Source organism: Coregonus lavaretus (genome assembly GCF_964263955.1).
Source record: "Coregonus lavaretus genome assembly, chromosome: 24".
Taxonomy (NCBI): domain Eukaryota; kingdom Metazoa; phylum Chordata; class Actinopteri; order Salmoniformes; family Salmonidae; genus Coregonus; species Coregonus lavaretus.
In genome coordinates this window covers 27,071,921-27,098,779 of record NC_140011.1, presented here as the reverse complement: position 1 = coordinate 27,098,779, position 26,859 = coordinate 27,071,921, and the positions used below count along the sequence as shown (strand labels likewise).

At 43.4% G+C, this 26,859-nt stretch overlaps 2 protein-coding genes across 3 annotated transcripts in view; both read right to left on the bottom strand.

Moving 5' to 3' along the window:
* Positions 1-4,585: 4,585 nt before the first annotated feature.
* On the bottom strand, positions 4,586-7,092 carry LOC311099793 (kunitz-type serine protease inhibitor bitisilin-3-like). Its single transcript, XM_084140542.1, has 6 exons — positions 6,916-7,092; positions 6,120-6,326; positions 5,584-5,748; positions 5,145-5,213; positions 4,917-4,995; positions 4,586-4,734 (listed from the first exon to the last, which is right to left on the bottom strand). The coding sequence occupies exons 1-6, from the start codon at positions 6,977-6,979 to the stop codon at positions 4,680-4,682; spliced, it is 639 nt and encodes a 212-aa protein (XP_083996668.1). The 5' UTR covers positions 6,980-7,092; the 3' UTR covers positions 4,586-4,679.
* A 16,813-nt stretch (positions 7,093-23,905) lies between these two features.
* mcc (MCC regulator of WNT signaling pathway) overlaps positions 23,906-26,859 on the bottom strand; it is a 115,643-nt gene continuing 112,689 nt past the window's right edge. For both annotated transcript variants that reach the window (XM_084140295.1, XM_084140296.1), the window contains exon 19: positions 23,906-26,432. In XM_084140295.1, the coding sequence (XP_083996421.1) occupies positions 26,252-26,432 (181 nt within the window). In that variant the 3' untranslated portion in view covers positions 23,906-26,251. The remainder of the gene's footprint in view (positions 26,433-26,859) is intronic.

Here is a 26,859-nt window from a genome sequence, read left to right as displayed (position 1 = left end):
GACGGGCTGTTGTGGAGCGGGTCGAGAGTGTCAAGGTCCTTGGTGTCCACATGACTAAGGACTTAACGTGGTCCACATACACCTGCACAGTCGTGAAGAGGGCACAGCAGCGCCTCTTCTCCCTCAGGAGGCTGAAAAGATTTGGCATGGGCCCTCAGAGCCTCAAAAAGTCCTGCCATCCAGGACCTCTATATCAGGCGGTGTCAGAGGAAGGCCCGAAAAATTGCTTAAGATTCCAGCCACCAAAGCCATAGACTGTTCACTCTGCTACCGTCCAGCAAATGGTACCGGAGCATCGGCTCTCAGACCAACAGGCTCCGAGACAGCTTCTACCCCCAAGTCATAAGACTGCTAAATAGCCATTCTGCTAAATAGTCAATTAATGGTACCCAAACTATCTGCACTGATTCTATCTTGCACTGACGCTACGCACACTCACTAGACTGTATATACAAACCTATACACACCACATTTACACTCCTACACAAAACCCACACACATTCACACACACTACATACGCACACACACACGCAGACAGACACAACACAAACACACACGCCCTTTTACACTCATAATATACTGCTGCTACTCTGTTCTTTATTTTACTCTTACTACTATCTATCCTGATGCCTATGTAAAGGATATCACGCTGCTTGCTTAGCGAGTACCACTTCGGCCCATACCTGCCGCAAACTCTGCCTCACAAACACACGTGACTGCCCTCCTCAAGCGGCTTAGCCGATCGCGCCATTACCACGAGCCCATCCTCCCCAATTAAGATGCCACCAACCTCCTGTGTCATGTACATATCTACCTCAAATACCTCGTACCTCTGCACATTGATCTGGTACTGGTACTCCCTGTATATAGCTCCATTCTTGTGTATTTTATTTTATTCCTCTTGTGTTACTATTTTATTTTTTATCTGCATTGCTGGGAAGGGCTCGTAAGCAAGCATTTCAGGGTAAAGTCTACACCAGTTGTATTCGGCGCATGTGACAAATAAAATTGGATTGGATTTGACATGGCTATTTGTTTTATGTGCTGTATTTGGAGTGTATTTTTATGAAAAATATTACATTAGCAGACAAAACTACTTAATTTAGTCATTTTAATTTGCGGTTAATGCAGTAAGGTTGTGGCTCTCTCAGTGATTGAATTCTGCCAGTGTGGCTCCCTGGCAAAAATGTGTGACTACCACTGATAGAGTGCATTCGGAAAGTATTCAGACCCCTTGACTTTTTCCACATTTTGTTACGTTACAATTATTTTTTCCCCTCATCAATCTACACACAATACCCCATAATGACAAAGCTTATTCACATAAGTATTCAGACCTTTTGCTATGAGACTCGATATTGAGCCCATGTGCATCCTGTTTCCATTGATCATCATTGAGATGTTTCTACAACTTGATTTGAGTCCACCTGTGGTAAATTCAATTGATTGGACATGATTTGGAAAGACACACCTGTCTATATAAGGTCCCACAGTTGACAGTGCATGTCAGAGCAAAAACCAAGCCATGAGGTCGAAGGAATTGTCCGTAGAGCTCCGAGACAGGATTGTGTCGAGGCACAGATCTGGGTAAGGGTACCAAAACATTTCTGCAGCATTGAAGGTCCCCAAGAACACAGTGGCCTCCATCATTCTTAAATGGAAGAAGTTTGGAACCACCAAGACTCTTCCTAGAGCTGGCTGCCCGGCCAAACTGAGCAATCGGGGGAGAAGGGCCTTGGTCAGGGAGGTGACCAAGAACCCAATGGTCACTCTGACAGAGCTCCAGAGTTCCTCTGTGGAGATGGGAGAACCTTCCAGAAGGACAACCATCTCTGCAGCACTCCACCAATCAGGCCTTTATGGTAGAGTGGCCAGACGGAAGCTACTCCCCAGTAAAAGGCACACGACAGCCCGCTTGGAGATTGCCAAAAGGCACCTAAAGGACTCTCAGACCATGAGAAACAAGATTCTCTGGTCTGATGAAACCAAGATTGAACTCTTTGGGCTGAATGCCAAGCGTCACGTCTGGAGGAAACCTGGCACCATCCCTACGGTGAAGCATGGTGGTGGCAGCATCATGCTGTTGGGATGTTTTTCATCACTAGTCAGGATCGAGGGAAAGATTAACGGAGAGATCCTTGATGAAAACCTGCTCCAGAGCACTCAGGACCTCAGACTGGGGCGAAGGTTCACCTTCCAACAGGACAACGACCCTAAGCACACAGCCAAGACAATGCAGGAGTGGCTTCGGGACAAGTCTGTGAATGTCGTTGAGTGGCCCAGCCAGAGCCCGGACTTGAACCCGATAAAACATCTCTGGAGTGACCTGAAAATAGCTGTGCAGCTACGCTCCCCATCCAACCTGACAGAGCTTGAGAGGATCTGCAGAGAAGAATGGGAGAAACTCCCCAAATACAAGTGTGCCAAGCTTGTAGCGTCATACCCAAGAAGACTTGATGCTGTAATCGCTGCCAAAGGTGCTTCAATAAAGTACTGAGTGAAGGGTCTGAATACTTTCAGTCTTTTATTTTTAATACATTTGCCAAAATTTCTAAAAACCTGTTTTTGCTTCGTCATTATGGGGTATTGTGTGTAGATTGATGAGGGAAAAAAACAATTTAATCCATTTTAGAATAAGGCTGTAACGTAACAAAATGTGGAAAAAGTCAAGGGGTCTGAATACTTTCCAAATCAAGTTTTCAAGATACAGTGGGGGAAAAAAGTATTTAGTCAGCCACCAATTGTGCAAGTTCTCCCACTTAAAAAGATGAGAGGCCTGTAATTTTCATCATAGGTACACGTGAACTATGACAGACAAAAATACTTATTTCCCACCATAATTTGCAAATAAATTCATAAAAAATCCTACAATGTGATTTTCTGGATTTTCTTTTCTCATTTTGTCTGTCATAGTTGACGTGTACCTATGATGAAAATTACAGGCCTCTCTCATCTTTTTAAGTGGGAGAACTTGCACAATTGGTGGCTGACTAAATACTTTTTTCCCCCACTGTAAATAACTTTCAAAATACAGGAATGCAGCCGGAATGATGCATTTTGCGTCATATGATGCAAAACACAACATCATATGGTGCAAAATGCATCATACCTGCTGTATTTCTGTATTTTGAAAGTTATATATCTTGAAACTTGATTGCTGACATGCAAAACATTTTTGGACTATATCAACAATGGACTAATGAAACAAATACCAAAATACACTTTTTGGGTGGAGTTTTCCTTTAAGGTAAGGGTTATGGTTAGGGTAATGTTATGGTTAGGGTAGAGGTTACAGTTAGGGTTAGGGTTTATGGTATGTCTGTCCCAAGGGGAGGGATCTGATATTGGGACATGAAAGGGAGCTTTCAAGTTACTTCTTTCTTTCTTTCTTTCTTTCTTACTTTTCTATTTATTTGAGATTTACTCAAATGCAGTCAGGGTACTGTATTGGCAGTAGAGTTAACATGTTAGAATATCTGGATATCTTTCCAGATTATTTCTCATAACTAAATGATAATCATGTATGAACAAAGCCGCTTATAGCATTATATAACAACATATAAAATCTCTACCCTCTAGTATAAGTGAATATCACCTCCATTTTGTACATACTAATATCCATTGTGTGCACATGTCACTAAGGACAAAGCAGTGAAATTGTCTACTGAGGCAGAATGAACCTTGTATGCCTGGCTGGGGATGAGGCTCAGTGAAACAGTTCATGGGTGGGGGGGTAGAAAGCACTTAGACATGGGCCACCACAAGGGCCTGGTTTGAATTTTTAAGCCTTTGAGCTGGGGAATAGTCAGTGTTTGTATATTTAGAGACCTAAAGTACATTTTAAATGTAATCTGTCTATTATATGACAGGGATTTTTGGGAGATCAAAAGTCGGAAGTGGTATTTTTTATATATATTTCACAGAGCAAAACAATCACTGAAGCCAACAGTTGACTTTTTCATATCAGTTGACTTTTCCATGTGCTTGGACAACTTGCAAGAAAAAGATCATACCAAATTCTGAAAATGCATTTATTTTCACATTTGTACAATAAAGTACAAATGCAAACATTATCATATCCAATTTTAAAAACAGAAATCCTTTCATCATTCTATTGAATTGTTTGTAAGAAAGACTTATTTGTAAAATAATGAACTCAAAACCAGTGGCGGCTGGTGGGAGGAGCTATAGGAGGACGGGCTCATTGTAATGGCTGGAATTGAATAAATGGAACGGTATCAACCACATCAAACATATGGAAATCACGTTTGACACCGTTCCATTTATTTCATTCCAGCCATTATAATGAGCCCATCCTCCTATAGCTCCTCCCACCAGCCTCCACTGCTTAAAACATGACATTGTAATTTGAACATGAATAAGTGTTTAGGTTTCCTTGAAAAAGAGAGTTGATCAGTTTATAAGTCTGAGACCAGTTTGAGAGTTGATCAGATCAGTCCTTGTTACAACATTCAACATACAATAGTGCAGGTATTATTTACAGTTTGGTTAATGCTCATCACCTGCTAACTTTGTCAACATCCCACAGTTTGTAAACCAAAAAATATATAGATAAGGCATGGGATACATTTTCCTTTTTTATTCAACCAAAATAGAGTACAACATTTAAACAAAATCCAAAAAAATAACTTGAAAATGCTGTTGAAGGTGATACATCTCTAGTTCATCTCAATAGTTGATACCTGCTCGCTCCCTTTTCTTGATTTCTCTTTCCTGTGAAGTAAAAAATTATGTTAAAACCTCAATGTAATCAAATCTTAAATCTGAATCTATAATTTCCAGAGGTAACACACATTGATATTACCATGAAATTCAAAGATGGGTTCTCACCCCTTTCCTTAAAAACAGGTTACTGTATTGACTTTGTAAGAGTACATTGCTGCACCTTTGCTTACCTTTGGACAACAAAAAGAACAATAGCAGAGATCACCGCCACTGCAAACACAATTCCTCCTAAAATACCCACAATCAGTCCTGAGACAAACAAAGATAGTTAGGATTAAGAAGCAAAAATACAAAAGCAGCTCTTTCATAACGACAATATAGCTAAATTACAAAGAGTATCATCAAGATATGACCTAATTTCTTAACTGTACAAAATGGCACAAAAGGTATTGATGTACCTGCATTAGTGGAACTCTCATCTGGGTTGGGTCCTGGTTCCACAGCACCACCTAACCTTCCTGCTTTGGCTGCAGAAGAAGAATATCTCACATGAACGGGACAAACAAGCATAATAGAGACAGAGTTGCAATGAAGTGGTGGAGGAAGGACCTCTAATGGACTAAAGAAGAACGGTCCAAACAGTTAAAGTCAGATGAGTGTTTGTTGCACCTCAATGTTTAAAATGCACTTCAGTGTCTGCAAACTATTTTCATTCATTTCATACAGAAACAAGCCTTTACACATGGCAGTAGAGAGAAATATAAGAATGCGTAGGTTCATTATATTGAATATGATGGGTTGTTGATTTTTGGGTACATATTGAGGTATATTGTCATTACCTCAAACAGAGGGAGAGATGAGAAATAGTGGCATCACAACAATAAATAGTGAACTGACCCATGCATGTCTGCTGACACTGCTCTCTGGTCTCGAAGCGGTTGCCATTGCCCTGACAGCCCCCGTAGTGGAAGATACGGCAGTTCCTCTCTTTTGTGTTGTAGTAGTACATCACCAACATGGCAAAACAACTACCATGGTTCACTGGGAGGTCACACACTGCATCTGAGAGAGCAGAGAGAATAGATGAGGAATATTAATGGGTTTGACAAACTTCTATGAACAGCTCAACGATTCTTCCTTAAATGGATGGATAATTTTGAGAGATTAGCGTAGCATAATAATCAGATTATAGGATTGCTGTGTATGCTATGTCTATTTCCTTATTATGTGGTTTGGTCAATATCTTGTCTTTTATGTTCATTAATCATTAGCCATTATTATAAAAACCCATACATCAATGCAACACTGTACAATTTGCATTTGTCATATGGACTTCCTGTTTGTTAAATGTAGGATCCTCGTTGAATCTACACCTAACAAAATGGCCGCCATACAGCAGCTGCTCTCCCTCCCCACCCTCTGTAGCAGCCTACCTGCAGCTGGGTAGGTCTCGTTAAACTTGGCAGAGCAGGCCTCCATGCACTGCCTGTCTGTGTTGAAGCGGTTCTGATTCCCTTCCAGTCCTTTGTAGAAGAAAGGGAGACAGACGTCTTCCCCCTCATCATAGTAATACCGCAGTTGGTGGTCTTCCTTTCCCTCCACTGCCTTCCCCTCGTCCATCTTACTACTGCAAAACGGCTCTGACAGAAGAAGATGGCCACTTGTCAGTCACTGAGTAGTTACAGTACATGTTCGCTTGCCAGTTTTGACTGAGTTCTTCAACAGCAAAAATACAGTTTAGGTTTATGATTTGCAAGTGCATTCTAAATCTAGTTTGAACTATCTCAGCTGTCTGATTTCTTCTTTATTTCTGATTCTGACATAACTGTGCTTGAAAAGCAAGGTTTTTCCATTCCTAGCATCTTAGCATCATCTTCACACTCACTGTTCTCACAACATTTTCTCAATATTCATCACAATCAAATTGAGAAATGACCCCACTCACAAATGTAACCTCAGCATAACATTGGATGGTTACATAATGAATTCATAATTCATTCATTTCAGAGAAAAAATACAACATTATTTACAATACTAGATTTAGTAACTGTGTTTCCCTTACTTTGATTTTGATTTGATATAACTGGGCATAAATAAATGATGACAAAGTAGGAGCTCAGTGATCTGCTTACAGTAGCACACATACTATAGTTAAAGCAGTTAAAGCAAAGCGATTAACAAGGGTTCGTTGAGAGAATGCAGAAATGTTAAGAAACAGAATATACTCACCCATGGACGAAGCTATAGGAAGCATAACTCCTAGTAAAAATGCATTTAAGAGTGGATTTGCCATCGTTTTGACGCTGTCTGCTAAATGACTAAAATGTAAATGGTAGGCCAAGACTGTAGATTCCCCCAACAGAAAGATGTCAAGTTTGTTTTCAAATCCCGTTCTATGAGCTTCTGTCCACGGGCAGGGAACGTCCTTTGGACCCCTTATCAACCATTAGGTTTTTATGACCTGGGAGTGTCTCTCTCTGTCGGTCACAGACCCCATGGTTTCAGTTATAAAATATGAAAATGACTGGCAGTATCTTGGCAACACTTTTTCAGTGTTCATGTTTTTATTGTAGTTGAGTAATCAAGCATTTCACACACAGAGATTGAGAAATAATGCAAGCCTATCCCCAACTACAAGACCTTATGGTAAACTTTCTTGTATCTTCAAATAAATATTGGCCACTTTCAAAATGTTAAGTCCTGCACAGTGGTTACATTGAGCCGGAGTAACCCAGAGCTGAGCTCCTGAACCTTGTGTCAAAGAGCAGGATAGAAAGTAGGGTAAAAGTACTAACCCTAACCATACAATGGGAATACATTGTACTTACAGCAGTAACCCTAACCATAGCCATAACCCTTACCCCAACCCTAGCTTCATGTCCACATCCCAGTTCAACCCTAATCCTAGCCTCAACCATAACCCTAACCCTAGCTTTTTGCTATTGAAGAACTCACTATTTTGCTATTGAAGAACTCAGTCGAAACTAGCAAGAGAACATGTACTGTAACTACTTTTGTTACTGACAAGTGGCCTTCTGTCAGAGCCATTTTGCAGTTGTAAGATGAATGAGGGGAAGGCAGTGGAGGGAAAGGAAGACAACAACCAACTGCAGTATTACTACAATGAGGGACCAGGTGTCTGTTTCTCTTTTTTCTACAAAGGACTGAAAGGGAATGAGAACCGCTTCAACACAGACAGTGCATGCCTGCTCTGCCAAGTTTAATGAGCTCTACCCAGCTGCAGGTAGGCTGCTACAAAGGGTGGGGAGAAGAGTGGCTGCTGTATGGCAGCCATTTTGTTGATTCTACATCTAACAAACAGGAAGTCCATATGACTATGCAAACTGTACAGTGTTGCATTGGTGTATGGGTTTTTATTATAATGTTTAAGGCCAGGCACCAGAGGCTAAAATGACATTTTTGCATCTACTTCTCAATTTTGGTCCATTAATATGGCAGTTGATGAATTATTTTATTTTCGTTAGTTTATCATACTACAGTCATCAAAATGTCATGAATTGTAACCACTTTTAAATGGACATACATCCATAATTTAAAAGCTCATTTCATAGAGAACGTTACAAACTGGACAATATGTAGGAACTTCATTTGAAGAAATGGTGTTTGGGTCGAAATAGGTGTTTGGCGTTTGGTAGTCTAAATTCAGCGTACTTGCCTTTAACTGCCATTTCCCAAAAGTCAGACCTTTCCCACACGCTAACTCTTTTTTCTTAGCCTCAGAAGCATCTGCATTCACCAACTTTTGTGTGGTTATCCTTAGACATATTTTCCAGACTTATACAAAGGGAATTGTTGATATATTGTCCAATTTGTATTCTAGATGACATTTTCTTCTAAAATTATTTGCTAAAACGCATTTTAATTCCCGTTCTTTAGTATTTTACAGATTGAAAAATGAAAAAAGTATTTATCCACAATCTGCTATGTATAAGTCCGGTCCTGGAGTGTCTTAACAAAATAAAACCAAAATATTTAGGCTGACTTCATCCAATGTCCAGAAAAATGGATTTGCGTGATATGCAAAAATTTGCATATTTATTTAGATAGAGCAATTAGCATATTTTAATACAATATTTCAGAATTTTTGTATGCAAAAAGTCAGAGTTACTGTAGCTTCATGTCCACATCCTGGTTCAACCCTAACCCTTGTCTCAACCACAACTCTAACCCTAGCTAGCTTCATGGCCACATCCTGGTTCAACCCTAACCCTTGTCTCAACCACAACTCTAACCCTAGCTAGCTTCATGGCCACATCCTGGTTCAACCCTAACCCTTGTCTCAACCACAACTCTAACCCTAGCTAGCTTCATGGCCACATCCTGGTTCAACCCTAACCCTTGTCTCAACCACAACTCTAACCCTAGCTAGCTTCATGGCCACATCCTGGTTCAACCCTAACCCTTGTCTCAACCACAACTCTAACCCTAGCTAGCTTCATGTCCACATCCTGGTTCAACCCTAACCCTTGTCTCAACCACAACTCTAACCCTAGCTAGCTTCATGTCCACATCCTGGTTCAACCCTAACCCTTGTCTCAACAACAACTCTAACCCTAGCTAGCTTCATGGCCACATCCTGGTTCAACCCTAACCCTTGTCTCAACCACAACTCTAACCCTAGCTAGCTTCATGTCCACATCCTGGTTCAACCCTAACCCTTGTCTCAACCACAACTCTAACCCTAGCTAGCTTCATGGCCACATCCTGGTTCAACCCTAACCCTTGTCTCAACCACAACTCTAACCCTAGCTAGCTTCATGGCCACATCCTGGTTCAACCCTAACCCTTGTCTCAACCACAACTCTAACCCTAGCTAGCTTCATGGCCACATCCTGGTTCAACCCGAACCCTTGTCTCAACCACACCTCTAACCCTAGCTAGCTTCATGGCCACATCCTGGTTCAACCCTAACCCTTGTCTCAACCACAACTCTAACCCTAGCTAGCTTCATGGCCACATCCTGGTTCAACCCTAACCCTTGTCTCAACCACAACTCTAACCCTAGCTAGCTTCATGGCCACATCCTGGTTCAACCCTAACCCTTGTCTCAACCACAACTCTAACCCTAGCTAGCTTCATGGCCACATCCTGGTTCAACCCTAACCCTTGTCTCAACCACAACTCTAACCCTAGCTAGCTTCATGTCCACATCCTGGTTCAACCCTAACCCTTGTCTCAACCACAACTCTAACCCTAGCTAGCTTCATGGCCACATCCTGGTTCAACCCTAACCCTTGTCTCAACCACAACTCTAACCCTAGCTAGCTTCATGGCCACATCCTGGTTCAACCCTAACCCTTGTCTCAACCACAACTCTAACCCTAGCTAGCTTCATGGCCACATCCTGGTTCAACCCTAACCCTTGTCTCAACCACAACTCTAACCCTAGCTAGCTTCATGGCCACATCCTGGTTCAACCCTAACCCTTGTCTCAACCACAACTCTAACCCTAGCTAGCTTCATGGCCACATCCTGGTTCAACCCTAACCCTTGTCTCAACCACAACTCTAACCCTAGCTAGCTTCATGGCCACATCCTGGTTCAACCCTAACCCTTGTCTCAACCACAACTCTAACCCTAGCTAGCTTCATGTCCACATCCTGGTTCAACCCTAACCCTTGTCTCAACAACAACTCTAACCCTAGCTAGCTTCATGGCCACATCCTGGTTCAACCCTAACCCTTGTCTCAACCACAACTCTAACCCTAGCTAGCTTCATGGCCACATCCTGGTTCAACCCTAACCCTTGTCTCAACCACAACTCTAACCCTAGCTAGCTTCATGGCCACATCCTGGTTCAACCCTAACCCTTGTCTCAACCACAACTCTAACCCTAGCTAGCTTCATGGCCACATCCTGGTTCAACCCTAACCCTTGTCTCAACCACAACTCTAACCCTAGCTAGCTTCATGGCCACATCCTGGTTCAACCCTAACCCTTGTCTCAACCACACCTCTAACCCTAGCTAGCTTCATGGCCACATCCTGGTTCAACCCTAACCCTTGTCTCAACCACAACTCTAACCCTAGCTAGCTTCATGGCCACATCCTGGTTCAACCCTAACCCTTGTCTCAACCACAACTCTAACCCTAGCTAGCTTCATGGCCACATCCTGGTTCAACCCTAACCCTTGTCTCAACCACAACTCTAACCCTAGCTAGCTTCATGGCCACATCCTGGTTCAACCCTAACCCTTGTCTCAACCACAACTCTAACCCTAGCTAGCTTCATGTCCACATCCTGGTTCAACCCTAACCCTTGTCTCAACCACAACTCTAACCCTAGCTAGCTTCATGGCCACATCCTGGTTCAACCCTAACCCTTGTCTCAACCACAACTCTAACCCTAGCTAGCTTCATGGCCACATCCTGGTTCAACCCTAACCCTTGTCTCAACCACAACTCTAACCCTAGCTAGCTTCATGGCCACATCCTGGTTCAACCCTAACCCTTGTCTCAACCACAACTCTAACCCTAGCTAGCTTCATGGCCACATCCTGGTTCAACCCTAACCCTTGTCTCAACCACAACTCTAACCCTAGCTAGCTTCATGGCCACATCCTGGTTCAACCCTAACCCTTGTCTCAACCACAACTCTAACCCTAGCTAGCTTCATGGCCACATCCTGGTTCAACCCTAACCCTTGTCTCAACCACAACTCTAACCCTAGCTAGCTTCATGGCCACATCCTGGTTCAACCCTAACCCTTGTCTCAACCACAACTCTAACCCTAGCTAGCTTCATGTCCACATCCTGGTTCAACCCTAACCCTTGTCTCAACCACAACTCTAACCCTAGCTAGCTTCATGGCCACATCCTGGTTCAACCCTAACCCTTGTCTCAACCACAACTCTAACCCTAGCTAGCTTCATGGCCACATCCTGGTTCAACCCTAACCCTTGTCTCAACCACAACTCTAACCCTAGCTAGCTTCATGGCCACATCCTGGTTCAACCCTAACCCTTGTCTCAACCACAACTCTAACCCTAGCTAGCTTCATGGCCACATCCTGGTTCAACCCTAATCCTAGCCTCATTCACAAACCTAATCTTGGCATAACCCTAGCCTTACGTTCAACCCTGGGTCAACCCTTACCCTAACTCCTCTAAATAGGGCCAAATTCTCAATTTAACCCATGGCCCTGACTCATTGGATAAGGATACCTTATGCTATTTCATAAGAATGGATTTGAAGTAGATTTATTTATAGCCACGGCCAAATTAATATTATTAATCATACATTTGGGATGTGGTTGAACTTCAGCCAAAAATGGCACCAACCAAACAAAAACACATCTGTGAGTAAATATACTTCCCTATTATTCATTCTCTTTATACATTTCCTCCATCCGAATGGTTTATTAGGGCTATCATATGTTTACTTATCGTATAATTTCAGGAAGTGCATAAGATTGCTGAACAATGCTGTATTTAGACTCAGACACCTAGGGTGCATCGCAATAGTCTAAAAGGGGATTCCTCTCTTTGTCTGCTTCCCCTCGTCAGCACTGATATGAAAGAACCTGAGAGGTAATATCACATTTCTGAAACCCCCATACTGCTATCTCTTAACCTCTGTTTTCAGATTAGTGCAGATTAAGTGCAGAAGACTACGAAAGGTAGCCAATTTAGACTACTGTGATGAAGCCTCCATACAGGTAGTAGCCTACAATCTCTTGGACAAAAGCGTTTGGATGAAGTCCACTATGAGTCAAGTATCGAGTTAAAGCAGTCTCACTCTCGCCTATAAACCGAAACAGGTATCGGTTTACAGTCAGGGAAGGTAATATAACTGAGAGCTACGTCAGAGAAGTTGGCCTAAGTATTATGATGGCGTCAACAGAGCAGTCTTGATGGACATAAAGTATACAATACAAGTGTACAGTGTGTACATTATTTCAAAAGACCTCAGACAAATGTAGAAACTAAGCAGTTATGTGGATCTTATGAGTTTAAAGTTGACTCCAGTCAAGATAATTCAAAGATGACCCTTCTCAGAATGATGATGATGATGAAACAGCCTTTCTTGTGCTGATAGTGAGTGCCGAGGGGTCCTCAGTGTCCAAGAACGTCTTGTGCTGCTCACATGACGCACACAGGAAACTGGACTGGAAGATCACACAGTGACATCCTGGGGACCATAAGACACCATTACACACTGACACTGTCCCATGTGAGGGTGTCATGAAACAACGACGTGAAACCCTATCAAACAATACTACTGGTTCCTGGCCCACCATTTGGGAAATGTTGATTTTGATGAGAGAGATACAGGTAACTGCCAAAATAAAGGAAACACTTGAGTAAATGAGGGATACAAAGTATATTGAAAGCAGGTGCTTCCACACAGGTGTGGTTTCTGAGTTAATTAAGCAATTAACATCCCATCATGCTTAGGTTCATGTATACAAATGCCCAGTGGCCCATTATTGTGGCTACCATGGCTAGAAAAAGAGATCTCAGTGACTTTGAAAGAGGGGTCTCAAAGGAGCATAGGGGGTTTAAAGGGTGGGTGGGTGTGTGTGTGTCTCAGTACCCAGATCTCAACCCAATTGAACACTCATGGGAGATTCTGGAGCGGCGCCTGAGACAGCATTTTCCACCACCATCAACAAAACGCCAAATTATGGAATTTCTCGTGGAAGAATGGTGTCGCATCCCTCCAATAAAGTTCCAGACACTTGTAGAATCTATGCCAAGGCACATTGAAGCTGTTCTGGTGGCTCGTGGTGGCCTAACGCTCTATTAAGACACTTTATGTTGGTGTTTCCTTTATTTTGGCTGTTACCTGTATGTTGGTGAAGACAAAGCCAGAGGTGTATTCAGTACGCCGATTCTGTTGCAATACGTTTCTTAAACAGAACGAAATGGGGAGGGACCTAACTGAATTTGTCCAATAGAAACTCTAGTTTTAGTTGCAAAATGGAACGTTTGATGATTACACCCCAGGAGTGGTAGTGAGTTTGTAGCCCACTGTACTTTTATAGCCAAGTATGGAACACTGCCCAGTCATATAGTCATGTCATTTATGTTTGCAATTACTACAACAAGACGTTTCACTGTAGTGTATCTATCATTAAGTAGCCTTCATTGAGCGGATTACATGTCCATTGTCCACTACCGTACCTCCCACCCTGCAGGAGTGTCCTGCTCTGGGAGTGTGTTGCTGGTGGGGGCGACAGAGGACCCCCTCACCCAGGGCTCCCCCACCTCCTCTGGACGGGACGGCATGAAGGCAAAGGCCCCGCAGCCACAGGACTGAGCAGGGCACACGTACACTGGAGACAGACGCACGCACGCACACACACAATGTAGGCTACTCCCAAACGTGTTTAAGTAGACTCATGAACAGACCAGTCACACACACACACTGTGCTATCCTTTACTTATAGACAGATGATCTGTACCTGTGTATTTCCCATGCTCATACAGAAGCACATGGAGGAGTCGCCCACTCTGAAACAATCCCAGGTAAAGTCTGGACATCTACCAGCCCACATACACATCTGGCCACACCACCACAGAGCAGAGACAACACAAATACTGTAAGAGCCTTTCTGTTGTAAAATAGGGAATGTGAGTAGAGTATGGTCGGTGGTACCATGGTTTTAGCCTTGAAGTATGATGGTACTGCCATGGTACTGCCATTAGACCTAAATATTACCATGGTATTGCATCATTTATACCATGGTGTAGCTGTGCATCATGGAAATACCATGGTTTTAAACTGCATTATACATTCTACCATGGTAACGCACAATTATGATAAATGGTACCAAACATTATCATATGGTTCAATCTTTATTAATTGTGCGTTACCATAGCGCAATGGCAGTATAATGCATTAAAAAATAAACCCCCCCCCCAAGGTCAAAAGAGGTTGGTTGGTATTATATTGATGAATTTATATACCAGTATGGGCAAGTTTCTGATAAAGTCAGAGGCTGGCTACTATTGTTGGTCCTAGTTTGTCTGTAACATCAAAGAAAAAGGGAAACAGTTGCTGTGAAAAAGTGATAATAGTTTCTGTATTTATAGTACCATTTTCGCTCATGTTTGGGTTCCCTGTGTTGCCAACCTGAAATGTGGGAGAATGTTAGATATATGGTAGCCTAATCTTTGGCATTTTGTAATCATTTTACCAGGGGCGCAACTTTGGTTTTAGAAGTGGGGGGGGGCATTATTTTTTTTTTTTAATCCAGTCGGATAAACACTCCAAACTGCCTATCCGACCGCTCGGAGGCGTCCGCATGGTCCTAAAACACACCGTTGCCTCGTTTGGATCACATTCCAATGATAAAACTGGGTGGGGACAAAAATGCAATTTCAGAAGGTGGGGGTGTTGCACTTGTTTCGGCCCGCAGAGGGAGCCGCTCACTCTAGTGGTTGCTTCACGCGCTCCCACTCTACAGTGGCTCTAGCGCTAGCCTGCCAAGTAGTGAGTGAGTCAGTTGAATAAGAGAGCCAAGCCAACTAAAAACTGAAGAGAGAAGCACCAGATAAACTAAATATTTTAAACGTTATCGTCACGGTGAGCGAGTTATAAAGCATAGGATATGAAACACCAAGTTAAGTGGAGTGTAATGATAATAACTGTTATTTTTTGATGATGTTTTGATTGTTTAATTAATTTATAAAAGTCAGTTAGCATAGAACCTAACTTCGGCTAAAGTTACCTCCAGTCAAGCGAGCCTTTTGTAGTCATGGCGACAGGACCAATGAACGTTCACACAGAGTGTAAACAAAGGGAAACATTGTAACTTGCTGTTTTTAGGGATATGTTGAGACTTACATGATGAAAATGTATCTATGAGATAAGATGATAATTAATGCCTTTTTACCCAAAATATTGTTTAGTATGTTGGCTATTTAGAATTGTATAAGTCAGTTGAATGAGAGCCAACTGAAAACTATTGAAGAGAGAAGCACCAGAAAAACTAACTATTTTAAATCTTCAAGGTTTCAGACTCCCTTAATTATTCTCACCATACCCTATCCAGGTCCCAAGGTTTAAGAGGGTACACTACACCAGGGATTCCCAAACCTTTTCACTCAGGGCCCCCCTTCCAACATTGGGGAACATCCCGCGCCCCCCCTGCGCACATCACGTCTATTTCTATGGGCACAAGCACTGTTCATGACATAAACTCTTCACACCCCTATTGTTGGTGGAGAGACTTTTGCAGTTTATTTCCGGCAAATCTACACATTTTGTCATGGGGTGCAAAGAAAATTGTGCAGTTTTAAAGCTAATCTTCTTGCAATTATATACATTTTGCCATGTCTAATGTATATTCATGTGATTTCAGTGACAAAAACATTACAACAATATCTATGGGCTAAAAACATTATATATAAAAATGTTAGCTGACATGGGCTAGTTGATCTGAACATTTCTGATAAGTTATTAATAGCTCTTTAAGGTATACAATGACTAACATGACAATAGGAACTGATGATGCACTACCCAATTTTGAAATTGCACCTTGTGCGTTCTACTATTACAACTTTCAAGTGTAAGTTTAAAGACGGACTGAGTTCCTTTAAAATCTTTTTTTTTTTGTACTACCATGGTTTATTGTTGTACCATGGTAGCTAGTACAATGAAAAATATATAATATTTTTTGGTCACTACCACTACCAAATATAAAGGGAACACTTAAACAACACATCCTAGATCTGAATGAATGAAATAATCTTATTAAATACTTTTTTCTTTACATAGTTGAATGTGCTGACAACAAAATCACACAAAAATTATCAATGGAAATCAAATGTATCAACCCATGGAGGTCTGGATTTGGAGTCACCCTCAAATTTAAAGTGGAAAACCACACTACAGGCTGATCCAACTTTGATGTAATGTCCTTAAAACAAGTCAAAATGAGGCTCAGTAGTGTGTGTGGCCTCCACGTGCCTGTATGACCTCCCTACAACGCCTGGGCATGCTCCTGATGAGGTGGCGGATGGTCTCCTGAGGGATCTCCTCCCAGACCTGGACTAAAGCATCCGCCAACTCCTGGACAGTCTGTGGTGCAACGTGGCGTTGGTGGATGGAGCAAGACATGATGTCCCAGATGTGCTCAATTGGATTCAGGTCTGGGGAACGGGCGGGCCAGTCCATAGCATCAATGCCTTCTTCTTGCAGGAACTGCTGACACACTCCAGCCACATGAGGTCTAGCATTGTCTTGCATTAGGAGGAACCCAGGGCCAACCGCACCAGCATATGGTCTCACAAGGGGTCTGAGGATCTCATCTCGGTACCTAATGGCAGTCAGGCTACCTCTGGCGAGCACATGGAGGGCTGTGCGGCCCCCCAAAGAAATGCCACCCCACACCATGAATGACCCACCGCCAAACCGGTCATGCTGGAGGATGTTGCAGGCAGCAGAACGTTCTCCACGGCGTCTCCAGACTCTGTCACGTCTGTCACATGTGCTCAGTGTGAACCTGCTTTCATCTGTGAAGAGCACAGGGCGCCAGTGGCGAATTTGCCAATCTTGGTGTTCTCTGGCAAATGCCAAACGTCCTGCACGGTGTTGGGCTGTAAGCACAACCCCCACCTGTGGACGTCGGGCCCTCATACCACCCTCATGGAGTCTGTTTCTGACCGTTTGAGCAGACACATGCACATTTGTGGCCTGCTGGAGGTCATTTTGCAGGGCTCTGGCAGTGCTCCTCCTGCTCCTCCTTGCACAAAGGCGGAGGTAGCGGTCCTGCTGCTGGGTTGTTGCCCTCCTACGGCCTCGTCCACGTCTCCTGATGTACTGGCCTGTCTCCTGGTAGCGCCTCCATGCTCTGGACACTACGCTGACAGACACAGCAAACCAGATTAACAGCGCCGGAGAAGATGGCTGCCGTTTTACAGCCCTCTAACCAATTGTACTATTATGTGTGTTTTTCCACGTTATTTGTAATTTAATTTGTACATAATGTTTCTGCCATCGTCTCTTATAACCAAAAAGAGCTTCTGGATATCAGGACAGCGATTACTCACCTCGTATTGGACGAAGATTTTTTCTTCAACGAGGCGGCCGCGAAGGATATCATACAGACACCCGACAAGGCCCAAATCCCCGTCATTCGCGTGAGGAAGAGACTGAGATATCGTGGACGTAGATCGGGGTGCCTTGTAAGGATCAGACGGCGAGCGAGTAAACTGCCTCTTCCATCAATCCTATTAGCCAATCTTCAATCATTGGATAACAAATTGGATGACCTAAGATTACGGTTATCCTACCAACGGGACATTAAAAACTGTAATATCTTATGTTTCACCGAGTCGTGGCTGAACGACGACATTGGTAACATACAGCTAGCGGGCTATACGCTACATCGGCAGGATAGAACGGCTGACTCCGGTAAGACAAGGGGTGGCGGTCTGTGTATATTTGTAAACAACAGCTGGTGCACAAAATCAAATACAAAGGTTTTGCTCGCCTGAGGTAGAGTATCTTATGATAAGCTGTAGACCACACTATTTACCAAGAGAGTTTTCATCTATATTTTTCATAGCTGTCTATTTACCACCACAAACCAATGCTGGCATTAAGATTGCACTGAATGAGTTGTACAAGGCCATAAATCAACAGGAAAACGCTAATCCAGATGCAGCGCTCCTAGTGGCCGGGGACTTTAATGCAGGGAAACTTAAATCCGTTCTACCTAATTTCTACCAGCATGTTAAATGTGCAACCAGAGGAAAAAAAACTCTAGACCACCTTTACTCCACACACAGAGACGCATACAAAGCTCTCCCTCGCCCTCCATTTGGCAAATCTGACCATAACTCTATCCTCCTGATTCCTGCTTATAAGCAAAAACTAAAGCAGGAAGCACCAGTGACTCGGTTAATAAAAAAGTGGTCAGATGACGCAGATGCTAAGCTACAGGACTGTTTTGCTAGCACAGACTGGAACATGTTCCGGGATTCTTCAGACAGCATTGAGGAGTACACCACATCAGTCACTGGCTTCATCAATAAGTGCATCGATGATGTCGTCCCCACAGTGACCGTACGTACATACCCCAACCAGAAGCCATGGATTACAGGAAACATCCGCACTGAGCTAAAGGGTAGAGCTGCCGGTTTCAAGGAACGGGACTCTAACCCGGACGCTTATAAGAAATCCCGCTATGCCCTCCGACGAACCATCAAACAGGCAAAGAGTCAATAAAGGACTAAGATTGAATCGTACTAAACTGGCTCTGACGCTCGTTGGATGTGGCAGGGCTTGAAAACTATTACAGACTACAAAGGGAAGCACAGCCGCGAGCTGCCCAGTGACACAAGCCTACCAGACGAGCTAAACCACTTCTATGCTCGCTTCGAGGCAAGCAACACTGAAGCATGCATGAGAGCACCAGCTGTTCCGGATGACTATGTGATCACGCTCTCCGTAGCCGATGTGAGTAAGACTTTTAAGCAGGTCAACATTCACAAGGCCGCAGGGCCAGACGGATTACCAGGACGTGTACTCCGAGCATGTGCTGACCAACTGGCAAGTGTCTTCACTGACATTTTCAACATGTCCCTGACTGAGTCTGTAATACCAACATGTTTCAAGCAGACCACCATAGTCCCCGTGCCCAAGGACTCTAAGATAACCTGCCTAAATGACTACCGACCCGTAGCACTGACGTCTGTAGCCATGAAGTGCTTTGAAAGGCTGGTCATGGCTCACATCAACAGCATTATCCCAGAAACCCTAGACCCACTCCAATTTGCATACCGCCCCAACAGATCCACAGATGATGCAATCTCTATTGCACTCCACACTGCCCTTTCCCACCTGGACAAGAGGAACACCTACGTGAGAATGCTATTCATTGACTACAGCTCAGCATTCAACACCATAGTGCCCTCTAAGCTCATCACTAAGCTAAGGATCCTGGGACTAAACACCTCCCTCTGCAACTGGATCCTGGACTTCCTGACGGGCCGCCCCCAGGTGGTAAGGGTAGGTAACAACACATCTGCCACACTGATCCTCAACACGGGGGCCCCTCAGGGGTGCGTGCTCAGTCCCCTCCTGTACTCTCTGTTCACCCATGACTGCATGGCCAGGCACAACTCCAACACCATCATTAAGTTTGCCGACGACACAACAGTGGTAGGCCTGATCACCGACAACGATGAGACAGCCTATAGGGAGGAGGTCAGAGACCTGGCCGTGTGGTGCCAGGACAACAACCTCTCCCTCAACGTGACCAAGACAAAGGAGATGATTGTGGACTACAGGGGAAAAAAAAGAGGACTGAGCACGCCCCCATTCTCATCGACGGGGCTGTAGTGGAACAGGTTGAGAGCTTCAAGTTCCTTGGTGTCCACATCACCAACGAACTATCATGGTCCAAACACACCAAGACAGTCGTGAAGAGGGCACGACAAAGCCTATTCCCCCTCAGGAGACTGAAAAGATTTGGCATGGGTCCTCAGATCCTCAAAAAATTCTACAGCTGCACCATCAAGAGCATCCTGACTGGTTGCATCACCGCCTGGTATGGCAACTGCTTGGCCTCCGACCGCAAGGCACTACAGAGGGTAGTGCGTACGGCCCAGTACATCACTGGGGCAAAGCTTCCTGCCATCCAGGACCTCTATACCAGGTGGTGTCAGAGGAAGGCCCTCAAAATTGTCAAAGACTCCAGCCACCCTAGTCATAGACTGTTCTCTCTGCTACCGCACGGCAAGCGGTACCGGAGTGCCAAGTCTAGGTCCAAAATACTTTTCAACAGCTTCTACCCCCAAGCCATAAGACTCCTGAACAGCTAATCATGGCTACCCGGACTATTTGCACTGCCCCCCCACCCCATCCTTTTTACGCTGCTGCTACTCTGTTAATTATTTAAGCAGTCACTTTAACTCTACCCACATGTACATATTACTTCAACTACCTCAACTAGCCGGTGCCCCCGCACATTGACTCTGCACCGGTACCCCCCTGTATATACAGTGGGGGAAAAAAAGTATTTAGTCAGCCACGAATTGTGCAAGTTCTCCCACTTAAAAAGATGCGAGAGGCCTGTAATTTTCATCATAGGTACACGTCAACTATGACAGACAAAATGAGAAAAAATAATCCAGAAAATCAAATTGTAGGATTTGTTATGAATTTATTTGCAAATTATGGTGGAAAATAAGTATTTGGTCAATAACAAAAGTTTATTATTATTATTATATTATTTCTCAATACTTTGTTATATACCCTTTGTTGGCAATGACACAGGTCAAACGTTTTCTGTAAGTCTTCACAAGGTTTTCACACACTGTTGCTGGTATTTTGGCCCATTCCTCCATGCAGATCTCCTCTAGAGCAGTGATGTTTTGGGGCTGTCGCTGGGCAACACTGACTTTCAACTCCCTCCAAAGATTTTCTATGGGGTTGAGATCTGGAGACTGGCTAGGCCACTCCAGGACCTTGAAATGCTTCTTACGAAGCCACTCCTTCGTTGCCCGGGCGGTGTGTTTGGGATCATTGTCATGCTGAAAGACCCAGCCACGTTTCACCTTCAATGCCCTTGCTGATGGAAGGAGGTTTTCACTCAAAATCTCATGATACATGGCCCCATTCATTCTTTCCTTTACACGGATCAGTCGTCCTGGTCCCTTTGCAGAAAAATAGCCCCAAAGCATGATGTTTCCACCCCCATGCTTCACAGTAGGTATGGTGTTCTTTGGATGCAACTCAGCATTCTTTGTCCTCCAAACACGACGAGTTGAGTTTTTACCAAAAAGTTCTATTTTGGTTTAATCTGACCATATGACATTCTCCCAATCCTCTTCTGGATCATCCAAATGCACTCTAGCAAACTTCAGACGCGCCTGGACATGTACTGGCTTAAGCAGGGGGACACGTCTGGCACTGCAGGATTTGAGTCCCTGGCGGCGTAGTGTGTTACTGATGGTAGGCTTTGTTTCTTTGGTCCAGCTCTCTGCAGGTCATTCACTAGGTCCCCCTGTGTGGTTCTGGGATTTTTGCTCACCGTTCTTGTGATCATTTTGACCCCACGGGGTGAGATCTTGCGTGGAGCCCCAGATCGAGGGAGATTATCAGTGGTCTTGTATGTCTTCCATTTCCTAATAATTGCTCCCACAGTTGATTTCTTCAAACCAAGCTGCTTACCTATTGCAGATTCAGTCTTCCCAGCCTGGTGCAGGTCTACAATTATGTTTCTGGTGTCCTTTGACAGCTCTTTGGTCTTGGCCATAGTGGAGTTTGGAGTGTGACTGTTTGAGGTTGTGGACAGGTGTCTTTTATACTGATAACAAGTTCAAACAGGTGCCATTAATACAGGTAACGAGTGGAGGACAGAGGAGCCTCTTAAAGAAGAAGTTACAGGTCTGTGAGAGCCAGAAATATTGCTTGTTTGTAGGTGACCAAATACTTATTTTCCACCATAATTTGCAAATAAATTCATAAAAAATCCTACAATGTGATTTTCTGGATTTTTTCCCCTCATTTTGTCTGTCATAGTTGACGTGTACCTATGATGAAAATTACAGGCCTCTCTCATCTTTTTAAGTGGGAGAACTTGCACAATTGGTGGCTGACTAAATACTTTTTTTCCCCACTGTATAGCCTCAACACTTTTTTTGTTAAAAATAAATGCACTGTTGGTTAAGGGCTGTAAGTAAGCATTTCACTGTAATGTCTGCACCTGTTGTATTCGGCGCATGTGACCAATAAAATTTGATTTGATTTGATTTCTTGCCACAGCTCGCATTGATGTGCCATCCTGGATGAGCTGCACTACCTGAGCCACTTGTGTGGGTTGTAGACTCCGTCTCATGCTACCACTAGAGTGAAAGCACCGCCAGCATTCAAAAGTGACCAAAACATCAGCCAGGAAGCATAGGAACTGAGGTCACCACCTGCAGAACCACTTCTTTATTGGGGGTGTCTTGCTAATTGCCTATAATTTCCACCTGTTGTCTATTCCATTTGCACAACAGCATGTGAAATGTATTGTCAATCAGTGTTGCTTCCTAAGTGGATTGACTTCGAGTTACATTGTGTTGTTTAAGTGTTTCCTTTATTTTTTTTAGCAGTGTATACACACACACACATACACACACACACACACACACACACACACTACCGGTGAAAGGTTTGGACACACCTACTCAATCAAGGGTTTTTATTTATTTTTACTATTTTCTACATTGTAGAATAATAGTGAAGACATCAAAACTATGAAATAACACAAGTATGAAAATGTATGCACTCACTAACTGTAAGTCAATCTGGATAAGGGCGTCTGCTAAATGACTAAAATGTAAATCTTACTGAATGTATTCAAATGTCAAGTTACAAGTTTGCGACTGTTGTTAAATATTTCACACATCATGACACATTTGCGAATCCTACTTGCAAACACGAATCTCAATGTGTGACCACGAAATTCAAAACAAACTCACGTAGTTCTGTCATCATTATAATCCCATACATTTCATAGGTGGACAGTAGACTAGACTTTACTGAAGTTACTTTAGTTGTTGATGACGTTACTATGGAAACAGATACACAACACATGCAATTAGCAGTGTAGCCATAGAATTAGGAATTAGAATACGAACAGTAATTTAATGGGATCTCTTATAAGTGTAAAGGATTTATCATAGTCCAAAACATGTACGCGTATGCACATCAGTGAATATTGGACCGCTGGGTTTCATACTTTTTGAATTCTCAAGCAATTTCTCCAACTGTCAACACATTAAAATCAATAGAGGAGACGCATTGGTTGGGAATTGTGGGGAGGTGCGCGTTCGGCCTGTGCGTTCCCCCGCGGATGGTGGTCTCAGAGCTGTGTAGCTATGTCACAATGGGACGTCGGATTATGCGTCCTAGCGTCTGTGGACTATGATTTACGTTTAACACTACAACAAATATAATCAAATCTCGGAAGACAGAAACATATCATGGTTTTCTAAATTATACTTAGTCTTCTGAATGAATAAATGCTTGTTTTTAATGACATGAGCATTGTAGCATAAGAAAAACAGACAAACACTCAGTTGGCATTTATTTAAATTGGTTTATTACTTTATTATATAAACAAATACAACCTCTTAAAATCAACAAAACAATGATTGCCAAGATTTGATTCCAAAACAGATCTGTGCAAATAATGTCATTAGTTTGCCAACCCACCTTCCTTACCCCCAACCCCCTCCCTTTGCCCACCCCTCTAACCCTTCTTGTCTCATTCACAGAACAGAAGATGAGACCAACCACTCCACTGGAGTATGCCCCAGATTCACTTGTGTTGTATGCCCGAGAAGCACAACAGAAACAGAATACAGGTATTGACTGTTTTTGTGAGATAAGTCATTACTATGACAGTTTATTGAGAGGAAATTACATCACTCCTATACTCGTCTACACACCACTGCTTTCTTTCGCAGTGGATCGTTCCAAACAGCAGGAATGGGGTACAATACATTCAAACTCAGGAATGAAATGGAAATTCAGTTAATGAATTGAAGAAAATATTGCCAATGACAATTTTTCAAATGAAATAAATGAGATGGAATTGATCCAACCCTGCCTAATTAAAACATCTGTATACTAGGCTACTGATGGTTATCTAGAAACATGGGTGTCACCTGGGTGCCAGGCTCTCTGCTTATGCCGATTTATAGTAGTTAGCAACAGTAGTCAGGTAGAGTGAGAGAATGCAGCATCTCAGATTGCTATAGAATAGTAAGTATGTGGTTCCCTCATCACGAGAGCGAGAGGCAGCCATTGGTTAACATTGAGGTCTGGGTTTAAGTCTTGCAGAAAAACAAAGTCCTCAACAAGGCAATGTGGTGATATTGTCCAGAGGGAAGTGAAAAGTGCCTCGGCCGGAGAGGATGTTTGTGTGTGTGCAACAAATCTGTGTTCATGAAGGGGGTGACAAAAGGCATAATCTTGGATCTCTGCCTCAAACATTCTCATATATACTCTCCCCCTTTCTCTCTCCTCTCTCCTCTCTCTTTCTCTCACACACACAGCCCTATTGTCATCTCCCCTCCATGCGCACACACCTACTACAGTATCTTGCGATTCACTGCTGTATAGTTGAAGGCTGATGCTGAAACACTGCCATTCATATTGGAAGGACATTTTGTGCACTTTGAGGTATTGATTTACGGCCCAATCCAATCAAACCTGGGAAGCAGGTTTGCCGGTTACGTCAAATACAACATTTCTACCTGTGCGGGGTTAAGTAAGATGAGGTTGTATTTATTTTTATTTTACACTGTAAGCATACTTTTTTTGAGCTACTGAATAAAAAAAAGAAGCATTCTAACAGTGCAAGAATAATTGTTTTTGAGAAATCCAGACATCAAACCCAGGTTTGAGTGAATAGAGCCCTTGTGTTCAGTAAGTCTTCACTATGGCAAAGTGTACTTTGTAGACTGAAAACTGGGAAGTTGTTAAGTAGAGCTGATAGAAAGGTATTCCTTAAAGGGGAAACAGTTCTAAATGGCAACTAAATGGAATAACGCTAAATGGCAACATCGATTTAAAAAAACGTTCAAAATAATTTGCAGTCAAACCTTGAGATAACAAAAAGGCTAACAAATGAAATGTAACATTTGAAATAAAGTGGGAGATAATACTTAATAATTTGCCAGTAAGGATAGTTAGTTTATCTTATAGTGCAGCTCTCATAAAATATAAAATGACACTTTTCCTCTACCTGTTTCAGTGTCGTTCTCCAGAGATGATTGACAGCTGTCATTTGTAGCTTCAACTCCAATTGGTCCTGGCAGTTTTACCTGTCCATCTGCTGGCCAATGAACTGGAAGCTATCACCGCAGAGTGTCTTCCCCCACGTGTATGTGCCCAATAGGACTGCAGGGTGTCTATGGGTTGGTAGGGAAGGGTTACATTCTCAGCACACACACACACCAGCCTTTCCTTTCCCTCGTCCCCTCCTCTAACCGTTGCTCGTAATGATGTTTCATATAATAATGTGGACATGAAGTCTCCTTGCATTGCTCACGCGGAGGTCCTGTTGGTGTGGCGCTGTGGGTTTTGGCTGAAAGTTCTCACAGTGATGTCTCTCATTGCGATGTCTCTCATTGCGATGTCTCTCATTGCGATGAGTTCTCGTGAGTTCTCATAGCGACGTCTGGTGAGTTCTCATAGCGACGTCTGGTGAGTTCTCATAGCGACGTCTGGTGAGTTCTCATAGCGACGTCTGGTGAGTTCTCAAAGCGACGTCTGGTGAGTTCTCAAAGCGACGTCTGGTGAGTTCTCAAAGCGACGTCTGGTGAGTTCTCAAAGCGACGTCTGGTGAGTTCTCAAAGCGACTTCCCAAAGCGACGTCTGGTGAGTTCCCAAAGCGACGTCTGGTGAGTTCTCATAGCGACGTCTGGTGAGTTCTCATAGCGACGTCTGGCGAGTTCTCATAGCGACGTCTGGTGAGTTCTCATAGCGACGTCTGGCGAGTTCTCATAGCGACGTCTCGTGAGTTCTCATAGCGACGTCTGGTGAGTTCTCATAGCGACGTCTGGTGAGTTCTCATAGCGACGTCTCATCAGTTCTCATAGGGAGGTCTCATTGGTGTGTGGCCGTGAGTTTTCCTCCTCCAGCAGGGCGATGCGTTGTTTGAGCATGCGAACCTGGGTCTCGTGGCGCTCCACCATGGCCATCATCTGAGCCTCCAGCTTTTTCAGCTTGCCCTGGTGCTTCTTCTTGGCCTTCTCATACGCCGCCACCAGGTTACTGGACAGAGAGGAAAGCGAGAGAGCGACAAGTTAGAGAGGAGAGACGGAGTCAAATGGCTAGACAGGACAATGCAGACAGACAGATGGATTGACCTCAGTTGGTTTTGATGTGGTGAGTCAAGTCACAGAGGTAATAAGGGGTTGAAGTAAAAGAGAAATGGTTAAATGTAGCAACTAAGCGTCAATGTGTTTAGGACAATTGTGTTTTTGCTATCCATAAAGAATAGTGCAGCAATTCACCCATTTCCCACTAGATGGCAACCCTGTATTATAATGCAAACCAACTACAGTTATAAAAGATCTGAATCCCAATAGCACCACTGTATTCATTCAATAGTCCAATGAGTTCATCTTCTTTATCTATGGGTAGCCATAGACAATCCCCCCCCCCCACATACACACACACTATAAAGCCAAATGTATTT